The sequence below is a fragment of the Piliocolobus tephrosceles genome, chromosome 5, assembly GCF_002776525.5.
Source record: "Piliocolobus tephrosceles isolate RC106 chromosome 5, ASM277652v3, whole genome shotgun sequence".
Classification (NCBI taxonomy): Eukaryota; Metazoa; Chordata; class Mammalia; order Primates; family Cercopithecidae; genus Piliocolobus; species Piliocolobus tephrosceles.
Genome location: NC_045438.1, coordinates 84,640,660 through 84,654,200, shown reverse-complemented (window position 1 = coordinate 84,654,200; position 13,541 = coordinate 84,640,660). Strand labels below are relative to the sequence as shown.

The window sequence follows — 13,541 nt, the reverse complement described above, 5'->3', positions numbered from 1 at the left end:
TTTTAATGCACACACAGATTACCTCTGGATCTTGTTAAAATGTAGACCCTGCAGGGTGGAGCTTAAGATTCTACATTCCTTATGAGGTGATGCTGCTGGTCAGTACTGGAATTCACTAGTTCCCTCCTAGTTTACTTTAAATCATTTATATCTCTGGAACTATGCGTATTTAAAGTTTCTAGCCCCTGCTTAAAATAACAACTCCCTTGGCCAAGGGCGGTGGCTCACGCCTGTAATCCCAGCACTTTGGGAGGCTGAGGTGGGTGGATCACCTGAGGTCAGGAGTTCAAGACTAGCCTGGCCAACCTGGTGAAACTCTGTCTCTACGAAAAACACAAAAAAATTAGCTCAGCATGGTGGCGGGCACCTATAATCCCAGTTACTTGGGAGGCTGAGGCAGGAGAATCGCTTGAGCTCTGGAGGCAGAGGTTTCAGTGAGCTGAAATCACACCATTGAACTCCAGCCTGGGGAACAGCGAAACTCCGTCTCAAAAAAAAAACCGAAGAACAAACAAACAAAAAACCTTTAATTGAATATTTTTTAAAAAGTGGTTGGTTTACTATTGGACATACTAGGGAGTGGAGAGGAAGGAAAGGAAGACGTTAGCAGCCCAGTTGTTACAAGTACGAAAATATCTAAGCTAACTTAAAATCATTTTGCCACCCTCACCTGAATGGTTTTTATAGTTGTAAGTTCATTGCTTCTCAGCCTTTTGGCTAAGATCAAGTGTAATTCCAAGTGTAATTCTAAGTTAGACATACCCCTCCCCTAGGAGGAAAATATTCTGCAAATTAATTTAACTTGATTGGACCTACTTAGGAAAACTCATTACATGACATTAACCTATATACAATGATTACTCCATCTCTCCTAATACACTTTAAAAAAGGAAATTCATATTCGTCATTATGTGACAGATGATGAAGCAATTCATTTACTTTACCAACATGACCGCTTTTTAAAAGAGGAATTAAGACCCCCTCTCAGGCCAGGCACGGTCGCTCACGCCAGTAATCCTAGCACTTTGGGAGGCCAAGCTGGGCAGATGGCTTGAGGTCAGGAGTTCGAGACCAGTCTGACCAACATGGTGAAACCTCATCTCTACTAAAAATACAAAAGTTAGCCAGGCATAATGGCGGGCACCTGTAACCCCAGCACTAGGGAGGCTGAGGCAGGAGAATCACTTGAACCCAAGAGATGGAGGCTGCAGTGAGCCAAGACTACACCACTGCACTCCAGCATGGGCAACAGAGTGAGACGGTTTCAACAACAAAAAGACCACCTCTCACATAAGGCACTGATTAGAAGTCCACATACATCTCTTATTTATCCCATGTATTTTGTAAATTAGTTGTGAACATTTAAAAGTCAATGGATTTCACAAAAATTCTGACTTCTAGTGGTAGAGGGAAGGCACTAACAAGATCTGACGATAAAAAGGTCCAAATTAGGCTGGGCATGGTGGCTCACACCTGTAATCCCAGCACCTTGGAGACCAAGGTGGGCGGATCACTAGGAGTTCGAGGGCGGCCTGGCCAACATGGTGAAATTGTCTCTACTAAAAATGCAAAAATTAGCCAGGCATGGTGATATACATCTGTAATCCCAGCTACTTGGGTGGCTGAGGCAGGAGAACTGCTTGAACCCAGGAGGCAGAGGTTGCAGTGAGATAAGCATGGAGCTAGAGCTAGAACTAAAAAATTAACGAGGTTTAATGCCCAGGTAAAGACAAAAAGAACAGCTAGGGAGTAGAGGGAAATTATAGTCAAAGAAGAAAAAAAAGCATTTCAAAAAGAAAGTAGTGTGCCAGCAGGAAGAATGCTGAAAGAAAGGTCAAATAAGAGGAGGACTGATTGAGTGTCATGGAAGTCACTGATGACCTCACAGGAGCTGCTTGAGGCATGTCAGGAATTGAGAACTGAAGAAATGGAAGCAAACAGACTATTTGAAAGCTCTTTGAATTTGATTTTGAAGTGGAAGAGATCTAGAAGATAGCTGGAGGAATTTGAGTATGTTTTGTTCTTTTACTTTCTCATGAAAGACTTGGGAATATATAAAGACAAAAGCAAAGATCCAATTGAGAGAAGAAAAAGGGAATAATCAAGAGGATAAGGTTACTTTGGAGAAAAGTGGAATATTTCCCTCACTGTATACAGTGCTTTCATAATTATTTAATCCTCGATGATACTAAAACAGGACAGGCTCAAATGTCAGTAGTGCTGGTACTAAAAACAATGGAAAAACTGTGATTTGATGGCAACTCTTCTTTTGCAGATGGCAGGCTTATTCAATGAAAGGCAAAATTGCTGGTCAATAAAAGTCCCATTTGAGGTTGCCTTCTTGAGACCGTTTCCATCACTTGGCCAGTAAATGCTCATAATTCTCACAACAACCCTAAGAGGCAGATGCTACTATCATCATGTGCACATTTCCTGAGATGAGAAAAATGAGGCTCTGCTTCAGTGTCTTCTGAAATGTCACACAGCTTGAACATGGCAGAGCCAGGTTTGACCTCAGGGCCCAAGTTCTTAGCATCTACTACCCTATCCAGTAGTATATTACTACACTTAGTCAAAATTCTATTAGCATCTAACGTTAAAATAAATCACAATGGGCTGGGCGTGGTGGCTCAAGCCTGTAATCCCAGCACTTTGGGAGACAGAGGCGGGCAGATCACCTGAGGTCAGGAGTTCAAGACCAGCTTGGCCAACATAGCAAAACCCCGTCTCTACTAAAAACACAAAAATTAGCCGGGCGCGGTGGCGCATGCCTGTAATCCCAGCTACTCAGAAGGCTAAGGCAGGAAGATCACTTCAACCCAGGAGGCAGACTGTAGTGAGCCAAGATCATGCCACTGCACTCCAGCCTGCGTGACAGAGTAAGACTCTGTCTCAAAATATCACAATAAGGAAAGCTAATTTTTAGAAAATAGGAGTTAGAGACATCAATACTATGCATAATTTATACTTTCATACACTGAAACTTCAAAAATGCGATTGTCAAGAAGGCAATAACGGGCCAGGCGCAGTGGCTCATGCCTGTAATCCCAGCACTTTGGGAGGCAGAGGCTGGCGGATCACGAGGTCAGGAGATCAAGACCATCCCAGCTAACGCAGTGAAACCTCATCCCTACTAAAAATACAAAAAAAGGAGCTGGGTGTGGTGGCACGTGCCTGTGGTCCCAGCTATTTGGGAGGCTGGGGCAGGAGAATCGCTTGAACCCAGAAGGTGGAGGTTGCAGTGGGTGGAGGTTGCAGTGAGCCGAGATTGCGCCACTGCACTCTAGCCTGGGTGACAGAGTGAGACTCCGACCCCCCCCCCAAAAAAAAGGCAATAACCAAAATGAAGCATAACTCTCATCTAATGAGACTCCTGAAACAGCGATCACTAGCTATAAAAAAAAAAAACCGTAACACCTCTTCATGTTACATCCAGAAATGTATATAAGGGATGCTTAAAGAGTCTAAAATGCCTCCTCTTAGGACAGGCATTTGTATCTAACCAGAATGTTTTACTGGTGTTTTAGAAGTTAAGAAATGGCCAGGCGCAGAGGCTCACGCCTGTAATTCCAGCACTTTGGAAGGCCCAGGTGGGCAGATCATGAGGTTAGGAGTTCGACGTCAGCCTAACCAACATGGTGAAACCCCATCTCTACTAAAAATACAATTACACAGGCGTGGCAGCACGCACCTGTAATCCCAGCTACTCAGGAGGCTAAGGCAGGAGAATCGCTTGAACCCAGGAGGTGGAGGTTGCAGTGAGCCGAGATCGTGCCACTGCCCTCCAGCCTGGGTGACAGAGCGAGACTCCGTCTCAAAAAAAAAAAAAGTGAAGAATTATTCCAAGTTGATAGGTCAGTATTTCCACACATGTTCAACTGATTACAATGCCAGGCTCTGATAATGCACTATTTTACCCTGGGCTATGAAAGATTGTCACGGACAGCATCAAGTCCCCCTCTCTATCACAGCAACTAAAATCTTCTATACTTTAAATCAAGTATACCAGTTAGAGAAGTTCTAATCATATTTTAGTGGGAGGAACAAGGCAATCTCCTTTCATAATTAAAAGGCACAGTTCAGAGGGACAGTCATGTTTGAAAAATTGGCTTTCTTCAAACTTCACTGTACATTCTACTCTTCATTTGCTAATCAGTTCAACAAAAAGAAACAAAAGAAAAATCCAAGTCCCTCTCTCCAACCATTCCGTCTAGTTCGATTTTTTTGAGGGAGTTTTATAAGAATTAACATTAACAGAAATGAAAATGAATGCTAACCAAAGTGAGAATACACATCATATACTGACACAATTTCAGAAACTTAGTAAACAAGCCTTAATACTTTTAGGAAAAAAACTTTTTCAGAAGTGATTTAATCAGTAAACCAATTTTAATACTTAGGCTATCAAAGGGGAAATGAACACTAATATAGAAAAATGTTAATAAGAAATGAAAATAGGTATACTGATAAAGTGCTAGCTAATAAAGTATCAACAGTGGCCGCTCTATCATCAGTCTCTCAAGAGAGACTCTTACTCTTTGCCTAGCCAGTGCAGTACCTGGAACTCAAATGAGGCTCATAAGGGTTTGAACAAGTGACTTCTAGAAGAATAATTTAAATGTTTTAATAATGTTAAGAAAATCCAGGTACATCAAAGGACCTAAAAAGTCAAATCCAGAAGTTGTATTTATGGAAAGATAACAATGTTAATAAAATCAGAATATCCACTAGTACATCTCAAGATGATCTGCTTATGACACTTGTGACAGATAAAAACTAAAGGGAAAAAAAGCTACACCCCAAGACAAACTAAAAGTATATTATTACGAGCTGCTTTCTTAGTGCTAGAAAGTTCACCACCCAACAAAGCCTACATGTAAGAAATGTAAGAAACATTACAAAAACTGTTATACTGTAAAATCCTGATCACAAGAAATATTACAAAATATGTTATACTGTAAAATTCTGATCAATAGGCCCAAAATAAGTATCAAAGCTGACAGACTAATATCCACTAGAATTTTAAATTACCTGCAAGGATTCCCTGCTTAATATGGCTACAATATCATCTCATGTGAGAAACTTGTTATAACAAATAAATTTATTTAGAAATAAATCAGAACTTTGTATTAAAAAGTATTCTCTTCTAAAAATCCTGTAAAACCTTTTAAAATGTTTCTTCCGATGAGCAAATATCTGATAATAGAGAAATTCTTACACATGGGGCTACTTAAAATATTGTAATTCACGTAATCCATGTTTCTCATCATTATCCAGAAAAATGAATACTGAGTATACTTAAAGTGCCTCAGAAAAGTATTATTCAAAGTCTTAAACTAATTGCAGTATTTATTACGACTCGTTTGAGTCACATTTTTTGTCAAAAAATGTTACACATTATGACAATGTCATAGAACAGTCTAAAAAGAAAATTTGGTACAGAATTATAGGGTAAAACTGAAATTACATTTCTTTTCAACCATAGCAACTCTAAGAAGCTTGGGAAATGTCAAGACTTAATTCAACAAATAAATTTAGCATTTTAAAACTATTTGTGACATTAAAAGGGAAGGTATGGCAGATAAGAATCTTGCGGGCTATTTTCAAACCACCATATTCAAGTCCCAAGATTCATCCCAGCCCCCAAAATTCAGGAGATATTCCTGTTAACAGTCATGGCTACAGTGAGACTGCTGCTGAGACAGTGTATCTCTCAGGTGTGTTTAGAAAGCTAAGAAACACTGGAGGTAAGCCGAGTTCCACAATCCTGTAGTCAGCAATAAAATTAAAGATGAATCTCTTTGAACTAAATCCATTTGTGAAGACTTCTTTAGCAACTTCAGGTGCCCAATTGGTTTGTATAGGCTTAAGCATTTTCTCTCATACCTTTTTAAAAGCAGGTAGTTCTCTCAACGGCAAGAAATTCCCTGCAATTTCACATATGTAAAGAACATTCTGTGAATCAACAGTGTTAGGCATAGGGTTCACACAAGGACTACAGGGACTACAAATTGCTGGTTAACTAATTCACTGATAGGTACTTGAAAATACCTACTCCCACTCCCAGTAACATTATCTAGTTTAATGAACCAACTATTCAAGAGGCCCAAACTTAACCCATGCTATTACTTCACATTCTTCTTTAATAAAGAAAAAAAATATCTTTTCAAATAGGAACGATACTCACAACTGGGCACTTCCACTGAAGCTTTTACTCGCAGTCTTTCAAAACGAAAGCTTTCTATCACTGTCTTTCTAGGTCTATCAAAATACTTAGCAGAAAAAACCTGCCAGGCACAGCAGCTCAAATCTATAATCCCAGCACATTGGGAGGCCGAAGCAGGCAGATTGCTTGAGCCGTCGGAGTTTGAAACCAGCCTGGGCAACATGGTGAAATCCCATCTCTCCAAAAAAAAATACAAAAATTAGCTCGGCATGGTGGCACATGCCTGTAGCCCCAGGTACTTGAGAGGCTGGGGCAGGAGGATCATTTGAGCCCAGGAGGCAGAGATTGCAGTGAGCCGAGATTGTGTCATTACACTCCAGCCTAGGTGACAAAGCCAAGACTCTGTCTCAAAAAAAACAAAACAAAGACCTGATTAATATGTACTACATTCTTTTTCCTATAAAACCATTAAAAAACTGAAGAAATTTATTCTCCTTTACATCTCAGGTTATGTCTCCATGGCAACCACAGTGGCTAGTACCTTCCACACCTAAAGAGGGGCTAACCTCTAATCTAGCCATGTTTAGCCTATGTGTTGCTGTGCTCAAGTTAGGCTTTATTTTTCTACCTTAATAAAAAAGCCAGGGGCCGGGCACAGTGGCTCACAACTGTAATCCCAGTACTTTGGGAGGCTGAGGCAGGCGGATCACGAGGCCAGGAGACCATCCTGGCTAATACGATGAAACCCTGTCTCTACTAAAAATACAAAATATTAGCCGGGCGTGGTGGCAGACGCCTGTAGTCCCAGCTATTTGGGAGGCTAAGGCAGGGGAATGGTGTGAACCTGGGAGGCCGAGCTTGCAGTGAGTAGAGATTGCACCACTGCACTCCAGCCTGGGCGACAGAGCGAGACTTGTCTCAAAAAAAAAAAAAAAAAAAGCCGGGAGCGGTGGCTCACACCTGTAATCCCAACACTTTGGGAGGCTGAGGTGGGTGGATCATGAGGCCAGGAGTCCAAGACCAGCCTGACCAAAATGGTGAAACTCCATCTCTACCAAAAATACAAAAATTAGCTAGGCGTGGTGGTGTGCGCCTGTAAGCCCAGCTACTCGGGAGGCAGAGGCAGGAGAATCACTTCAAACCAGGAGACAGAGGTTGCAGTGAGCCAAGAATGCGCCACTGCACTCCAGCCTAGGCGACAGAGTGAGACTCCATCTCAAAACAAACAAACAAACAAAAAGCCGGGGACAGAGGCTCACACCTATAATCCCAGCACTTTGTGAGGCTAAGGCAGTGGGACCACCTGAGGTCAGGAGTTCAAGACCAGCCCTGCCAACACAGTGAAACTCCGTCTCTACTAAAAATACACACACACACACAAATCAGCCAGGTGTGGTGGCACACACCTGTAATCCCAGCTGCTCCAGAGGCTGAGGCGCAAGAATCGCTTGAACCCAGGAGATGCAGGTTGCAATGACCTGAGATCACGCTACTGCACTCCAGCCTGGGTACAACTTTGTCTCAAAAAAAAAAAAAAAATCTCGATATCAGAATACAACTGCAGTTTTTAATGGCCATAAACTTACAGGATTCTTAAATGCATAAGTCATAGAAATACACAGTAACTGCAGCTACATACAGTCCTAAATAGAATATCAGGTTTAAGATTCAAAGTACAAAGACCATTAAAAACATTTATTCGCCAAATCCAGTGAGAAACTAGGAGCAACTTAACAGCTGTCTAAATAACCACAAAATATTAAAAAATACTTCTGGCTCAATATAAATGACATCTGAAGTGAGATGCTGCCTCCTCCAACAGACGTCTCATTTGTTTGCCTAGAACCATTTATATTTCATTTAAGCCAGCTGGTGTCTCCGTTTGCAGGCATGCATCAATGTCTGGTGAACAATCTATGTTCTTGTAAACCCTTCTCCATTCACAAGCTGTAGTTTCCATTTTTAATGGCAAGTTTCCAGCAAGCACAATGAGTTCTTACAAAGGAACTTAACTCTTCACAGAATTCAATTCCTAAGGCAGACTAGAGTAATGGTACCAAGCCATAAACAATGTGAATTAATGTGCCTAACAAACTCACAAATACATGAACATTCACAGAAGGGTATCTTCAGACCATTCATTCACTACATAATAATGAAAACAATGTGTTGGATTTGATTGATGGTCTCTTACAATGTTGCAATATTTTGGTTTTATTCTCTCTTGGGAATGTCATAACAATCTTTTGGCTAAATGGTAGTATTACCAGATGTTTCAAAAACCAATTGTAAAGCATATTTTGGTTTTCAACTAACTTACCAGGATAAGTATTGATGCAGCTACTAGAGGTATTCCCTTTCCCCAACGATATTGGATGCCTCTACTCCCCCCTCCCTTTACTTCCACTGATCACTTTTCCTTTCCCATACCCAGGGGTATTATAAACCTCACTGCTGACACCCCACACGAGGGTAAGCAAACTTTTTCTGTAAACACTAGGGAGCTAATATGGAGTTTTCGGGGCAATACACTCTCTGTGACAACTATTCAACTCTGCCATCGTCACCTGCAATGAACAACACTTTAAAAAAAAAAAAAAAGAATGAGCACAGCTGTGTTCCAATAAAATTTTATTTATGGACACTGAAATTTGAATTTCACATAATTCTCACGTGTCACAAAATACTTCTTTTGATTCTTTTCCAACCATTTAAAAAATGTAAAGAACATTCTTAGCTCTCAGGCTACACAAAAATATGGCTGTACTTTGTCAACCACCCCTAGACCCTGGACAGCATTTCTGAAGTAGTAACACTTGAGTGTCCTAAAAAACAGGTTTGGGATATCTGTGTGTTAAGGAGCCCCTAAAATATTCATAATGCCAATTAGCATAATAAAGGCTCTAAGCCTTGCGGTTAAGAAAGCAATCTTAACTTCCTTCAGCTCAGCTAGTCCTTCCTTTTTCCTAGCATTAAGTTGCAACAGTTTGAAAAATATTTAAATAAGAATAGTCAAGTCAAACTTCCTGGGATGACTAAAATGATAGCTAAGGTTTAAAACATCCAAGTTCCTGAAACTAATAAAAGCCACAACATGACTTCAGCTATGCCATCAGAAACTGAAAATATCCAGAGGAGAACAATGATAAAATAAATTGTATACATGCTCTGAAAAAAATTCACTTTAGTACTCTAATTCTACATTATTTGTATTATATTTGAACTCACAGATGTGAAAGGAAAACAGAGTTCCCGAAAGTTCGCCAATCTCAATTTGGTAAGCCACTGTCTACTTCCAATCCTAACTCTTCATTTTAGTTAATGACAGATAGGTATTTACTCCCATAAAGTTTAAGAATAATCGGTGTTAAAATAGGAAGCTAAAAATCAGGTGCATGAGAAAATTATTTCCAAGTTTAGTAACATGAAAACGGGGAAGCTCTTTGATACCTGCACAACACTGCAGCTCCCATTATGGCATTACAAAAAACATACAGGACCATACCCCAAACTGGCCATATAAACACAAAGTCAAATTAAATTACATTTAGAATGTCATTCAAAACTACAGTTTAAAAAATGTAATTTTAGCAAGTCAAAACTTCAATTTCAACTTGTTTTCTCAAGTCAACTTTTTAAGATAATATTCAGATTAGTTAGAATAACTTTCAGCAGACTCAGAATCAATTAGGATGTGATTTTAGGTTTCAGGATATAATCAAACTTCCAAAGTAGATGTCAAAAAAACACCTTGAAGAACAGAATAGCAGTATTTTGGAAAGTGAATGTGAATCTGAATCGGCTGGCTTAAACAGTTCCAATAATTCCAGTCGTTTTACTATGATACTTCAATTAATTTAAACTTGAGATAATATGGAGCCAATTGTATTAACCAACGCTACAGATATGCCAATGAAAAGTCAGGTTTACAAAGCATCACAGTTCTTTCCGAGTAAGTGTGCTTTAAAGCGGTGGAACATGTTATAACCTCCACTGGTTTACACACATGCCCAAGATTATTTTCCCATTGAGATATAGTACTTTAATTCCCAAACCTAGCACTGTATTAATTCACTCCCTCGACTGAAATTTATTGGTTAGCTACTTAATGACCTTATTTTGAAATGGCCTTATTAGTTAAGTACAGATTTCATTTCAATTTCCAATGATACCATTTCACTATGTCAACCACCAGTAGCTCATTCTTGACATTGGCTGTTTCCTTTTTTTTTTTTTCAAAGTAAAGCCTAACAATCAACAAATGCCTTTTCAATCTAATTAAAAGACAGTTAGTAAGGTCATTAAATAAATTTATCCGAGAATTTCCGTGACAACTCACTACAACTCTAAAATAGTATGTCCTTAAATTAGATCAAATATTTAATAGCAAAAATGGTAGCTTGCATATTCGAGGGTCACTCCATGGATTTAGAAAGTATTTCAAAATGTGACATAAAGAAAAAAAAACACTAAAGTCAGTTTCAAATGGAAGTCACCAAACTTAGAGGTATATACTTCACTTTTTTAAGCTAATGATAATGAGACATTTAAATCAAGCTATGAAAAGGCTTTGTTTAAAGGGTGATATTATTACTAAAGGCTCACACAGAAATCTTTGCATGCTACACACAAAGGAAACATTTACACTTCAATCCACAAAAGCCTATCCTAGGACTGTGCCAGGGGCACACAAGGATTTCAAAGTACAGAAAAAACTGGGCATACACATGCCCTACAAAGCAGCCAAAAGACATTCCCCATAGTCTCTCTCAGGAAATGTTTCAAGATGAAAAGCAAAAGTCTTTAGTCCCTTGGAATGCTGGGTTGATTTCTTCATTATCCTCAAGGCTAGGTTGTTTTCTCCCAACATACTTTGTTGGGCAAAAATAAAGCATTTCCAAATAAAAACAACTCCTCAGCCCCAATTTTCAATGCAATATGCTTATTAAAAGTTCAAGATTTCTCAAGGTCTAGACGTACAGTATGATCATATTACAGTACTCGGGAAGAGCGTTTTCTTTGTTGTTGACCCTGCTAAGGAAACAGGTCTTGACTCAGCCAAAGTGGCGTTCTTGTGGGTGATTAATGACAGGCCTAGATCTCGCCCCAGTGACATCCATCCCCACCCCCCACCCCCACTATACTAAAATCAGCCATGTCTGAACTGGAGGAGGGGCTGTAGCCTCGCCTCAAAACCACCCAGTCCCAGAGTTAATAGCTGCAACCAATCGATTCCGACAGGCACACATCGAGATTGGGGCGAAACGTGACCCTTTCGCCTAAATTTACGAGTAATATCGCCCTCTCTAATCATTTCCGCTGAGTCTCCAGCGACTACGGAAACAATTCCAATCATTCGGCCCAAAGAAAAAGATGTCCCTGTTCTACCCAATACCGACAAGGCAAAGCCCCTACCCACCTCCAAACACTACCCCCTTGACATCAGCCCATTTCTATTGTGTCTTATTAGGTCCTCGGGCTACGAGGACCTAATGAAAAATGTGGCTGCCCTACTACTTTGCTAAGAACCAGAACCACACAGTCCGGTACCCCCACCCCAGGGGCCGCATCCCACGCCCCAGGACCCCTGTTCTTTCGACTACCCCGGCGGCCGCGGGGCCGGGTCCCACCTGTGGTGAGGCGGGAGGAGACGTCGCCGAAGGGGGATGGCTCCATTCGGAGATACTTCTGCGGCGAGGCGGCCGCAGCCGAGAAGGAGGCGGCAGTGGCCGCGGCCGCCGACAACGGAGAGGCAGCGGCCGAGGTGGGCGCCGACAATGGCGCACATCGCCTCCGCTTCGGGGACGCCGGGCTCAACAGCGGGTCGAAATCCAGAGTCCTTTTCAGAGTGGCTCCGCACGCCATGGCCGGGGGCAGCTGAGGCGCCGGGCTCGGGCGGGGTCGGGGAGGGGTGACGAGAGGAAGAGGGCGAGGGAAAGAGGGAAGAAGCGGGAACTCGAGGAGAGCCTACCCGACGGGCTCAAGAGCCAAGCGGGTCTCAGAGCGCCGGCTGTGGAAAAGAGAGCCGCCGCCGCCGCTGCCTCCGCGGCAGGGGCAGTGGCCAGGGACGGCCCGGGTGAGAGCGGGAGGGGCGGTGGCGGGCAGAAGCACACGCCAGTCGCGTCAGGGGGGCTCTTCCGCCTCCTCAGGCGCGGCTCCCCCGGGAGAGGCTCCGGCCGCCCCCGCCGTCCGCTCGAGCTTTGCGCCCCGCCTGAGGCGCTTCTGTGCTGAGACTAGATCCTTTCTGAAGTCGAAAACAGCACCGTGGGGCGTGAGGCTGGAACGCGGCTCCTAATACGCCCGAGTACGGTCAGTAGATTGAGAGCGGCGATCGATGCAGAGAGATTGCGAGGTGGCTGCGGCAGCACGACCGCAAGCGAACACGTCCAACCGCTTCCCCCTCCCCCGTAGGACTCTCCCACCCGCCGCCGGCCCCAATATGGCGTCAATAACAACGCCGCCGATTCAAATCCGGCGGCCTCAGAGCGCGTGCGCACGGGGGCGGGCCAAACCGAGGATGCATTTTGGGAGTTGTAGTTTTTAGCTGCGGGGAGGAATCGGCTTGAAGGACGGGAAGGGAGGAGTTATAGAAACTACGACTTCCGTGATGCAAGGCGCGCGATTCCGAGTTCCGGGTTGGAATTTAAATCCCCCTACACAGCTTGAGTGTAAAAGGAACTAAGCAAAAGAGAAAAAAGAAAAGGTTCTGAGACAGTGTGGGAGACGGAAAAGAGAACCGGTGGAAAAAGCAAGCTAAGCGACGTAGAACTCTTTTAAGATTCTTTATATAGTTGCTCCCACAGTGATTTAAGATCTGGGAAATATAATAAGCCAATCTCTAGTCAAAGTTAGATTAATTTCGGTATCGACAGTACCCAAAACAAGACCTTTAACATGGAGAGGATAGGAGATAATGATATTATGAAACCTATTTAGGACTGGCAGACAGAACAACAGTAATAGTATCAGGTTACAGGATCCTTGATTGAACTCGATGCTTTGCCCTTCCCAGGTAGCTGCTTCATCCACTAGTTAAATTCCGTAAAGCCAGCTTTGCTTCTGAAAATGAATAGGATTTGAACGACTTACAGAATCAAATTGTTTTGCTTTGGGTAAAAAACAAGTGGTATCAGACATTGCATTATTTCTATTGAATACTGGTGCATATATTGTGAATTTTGGTACAAAACTAATCAAAAGACAGTGAAACGTTTAGGTAACAGATATTGGATGGGTCCATTTTGTAAGCGGAGGGAAAAATGTTTCTAAAAGTTGTATTTTTAATCAGATACCTAAAATAAGAAACAAATACAGCACTAATTTAGAAAGTGATCAGGTAGCGGGGCATGGTGGCTCGCGCCTGTTATCCCAGCAC

At 42.2% G+C, this 13,541-nt stretch overlaps 1 protein-coding gene across 1 annotated transcript in view; it reads right to left on the bottom strand.

The window, feature by feature from the left end:
• Positions 1–12,634, bottom strand: part of AKIRIN2 (akirin 2) — a 28,201-nt gene extending 15,567 nt beyond the window's left edge. Inside the window, exon 1 of the mRNA XM_023205262.2 lies at positions 11,797–12,634. Within this exon, the coding sequence (XP_023061030.1) occupies positions 11,797–12,031 (235 nt within the window). The 5' untranslated portion in view covers positions 12,032–12,634. The remainder of the gene's footprint in view (positions 1–11,796) is intronic.
• Positions 12,635–13,541: the final 907 nt, after the last annotated feature.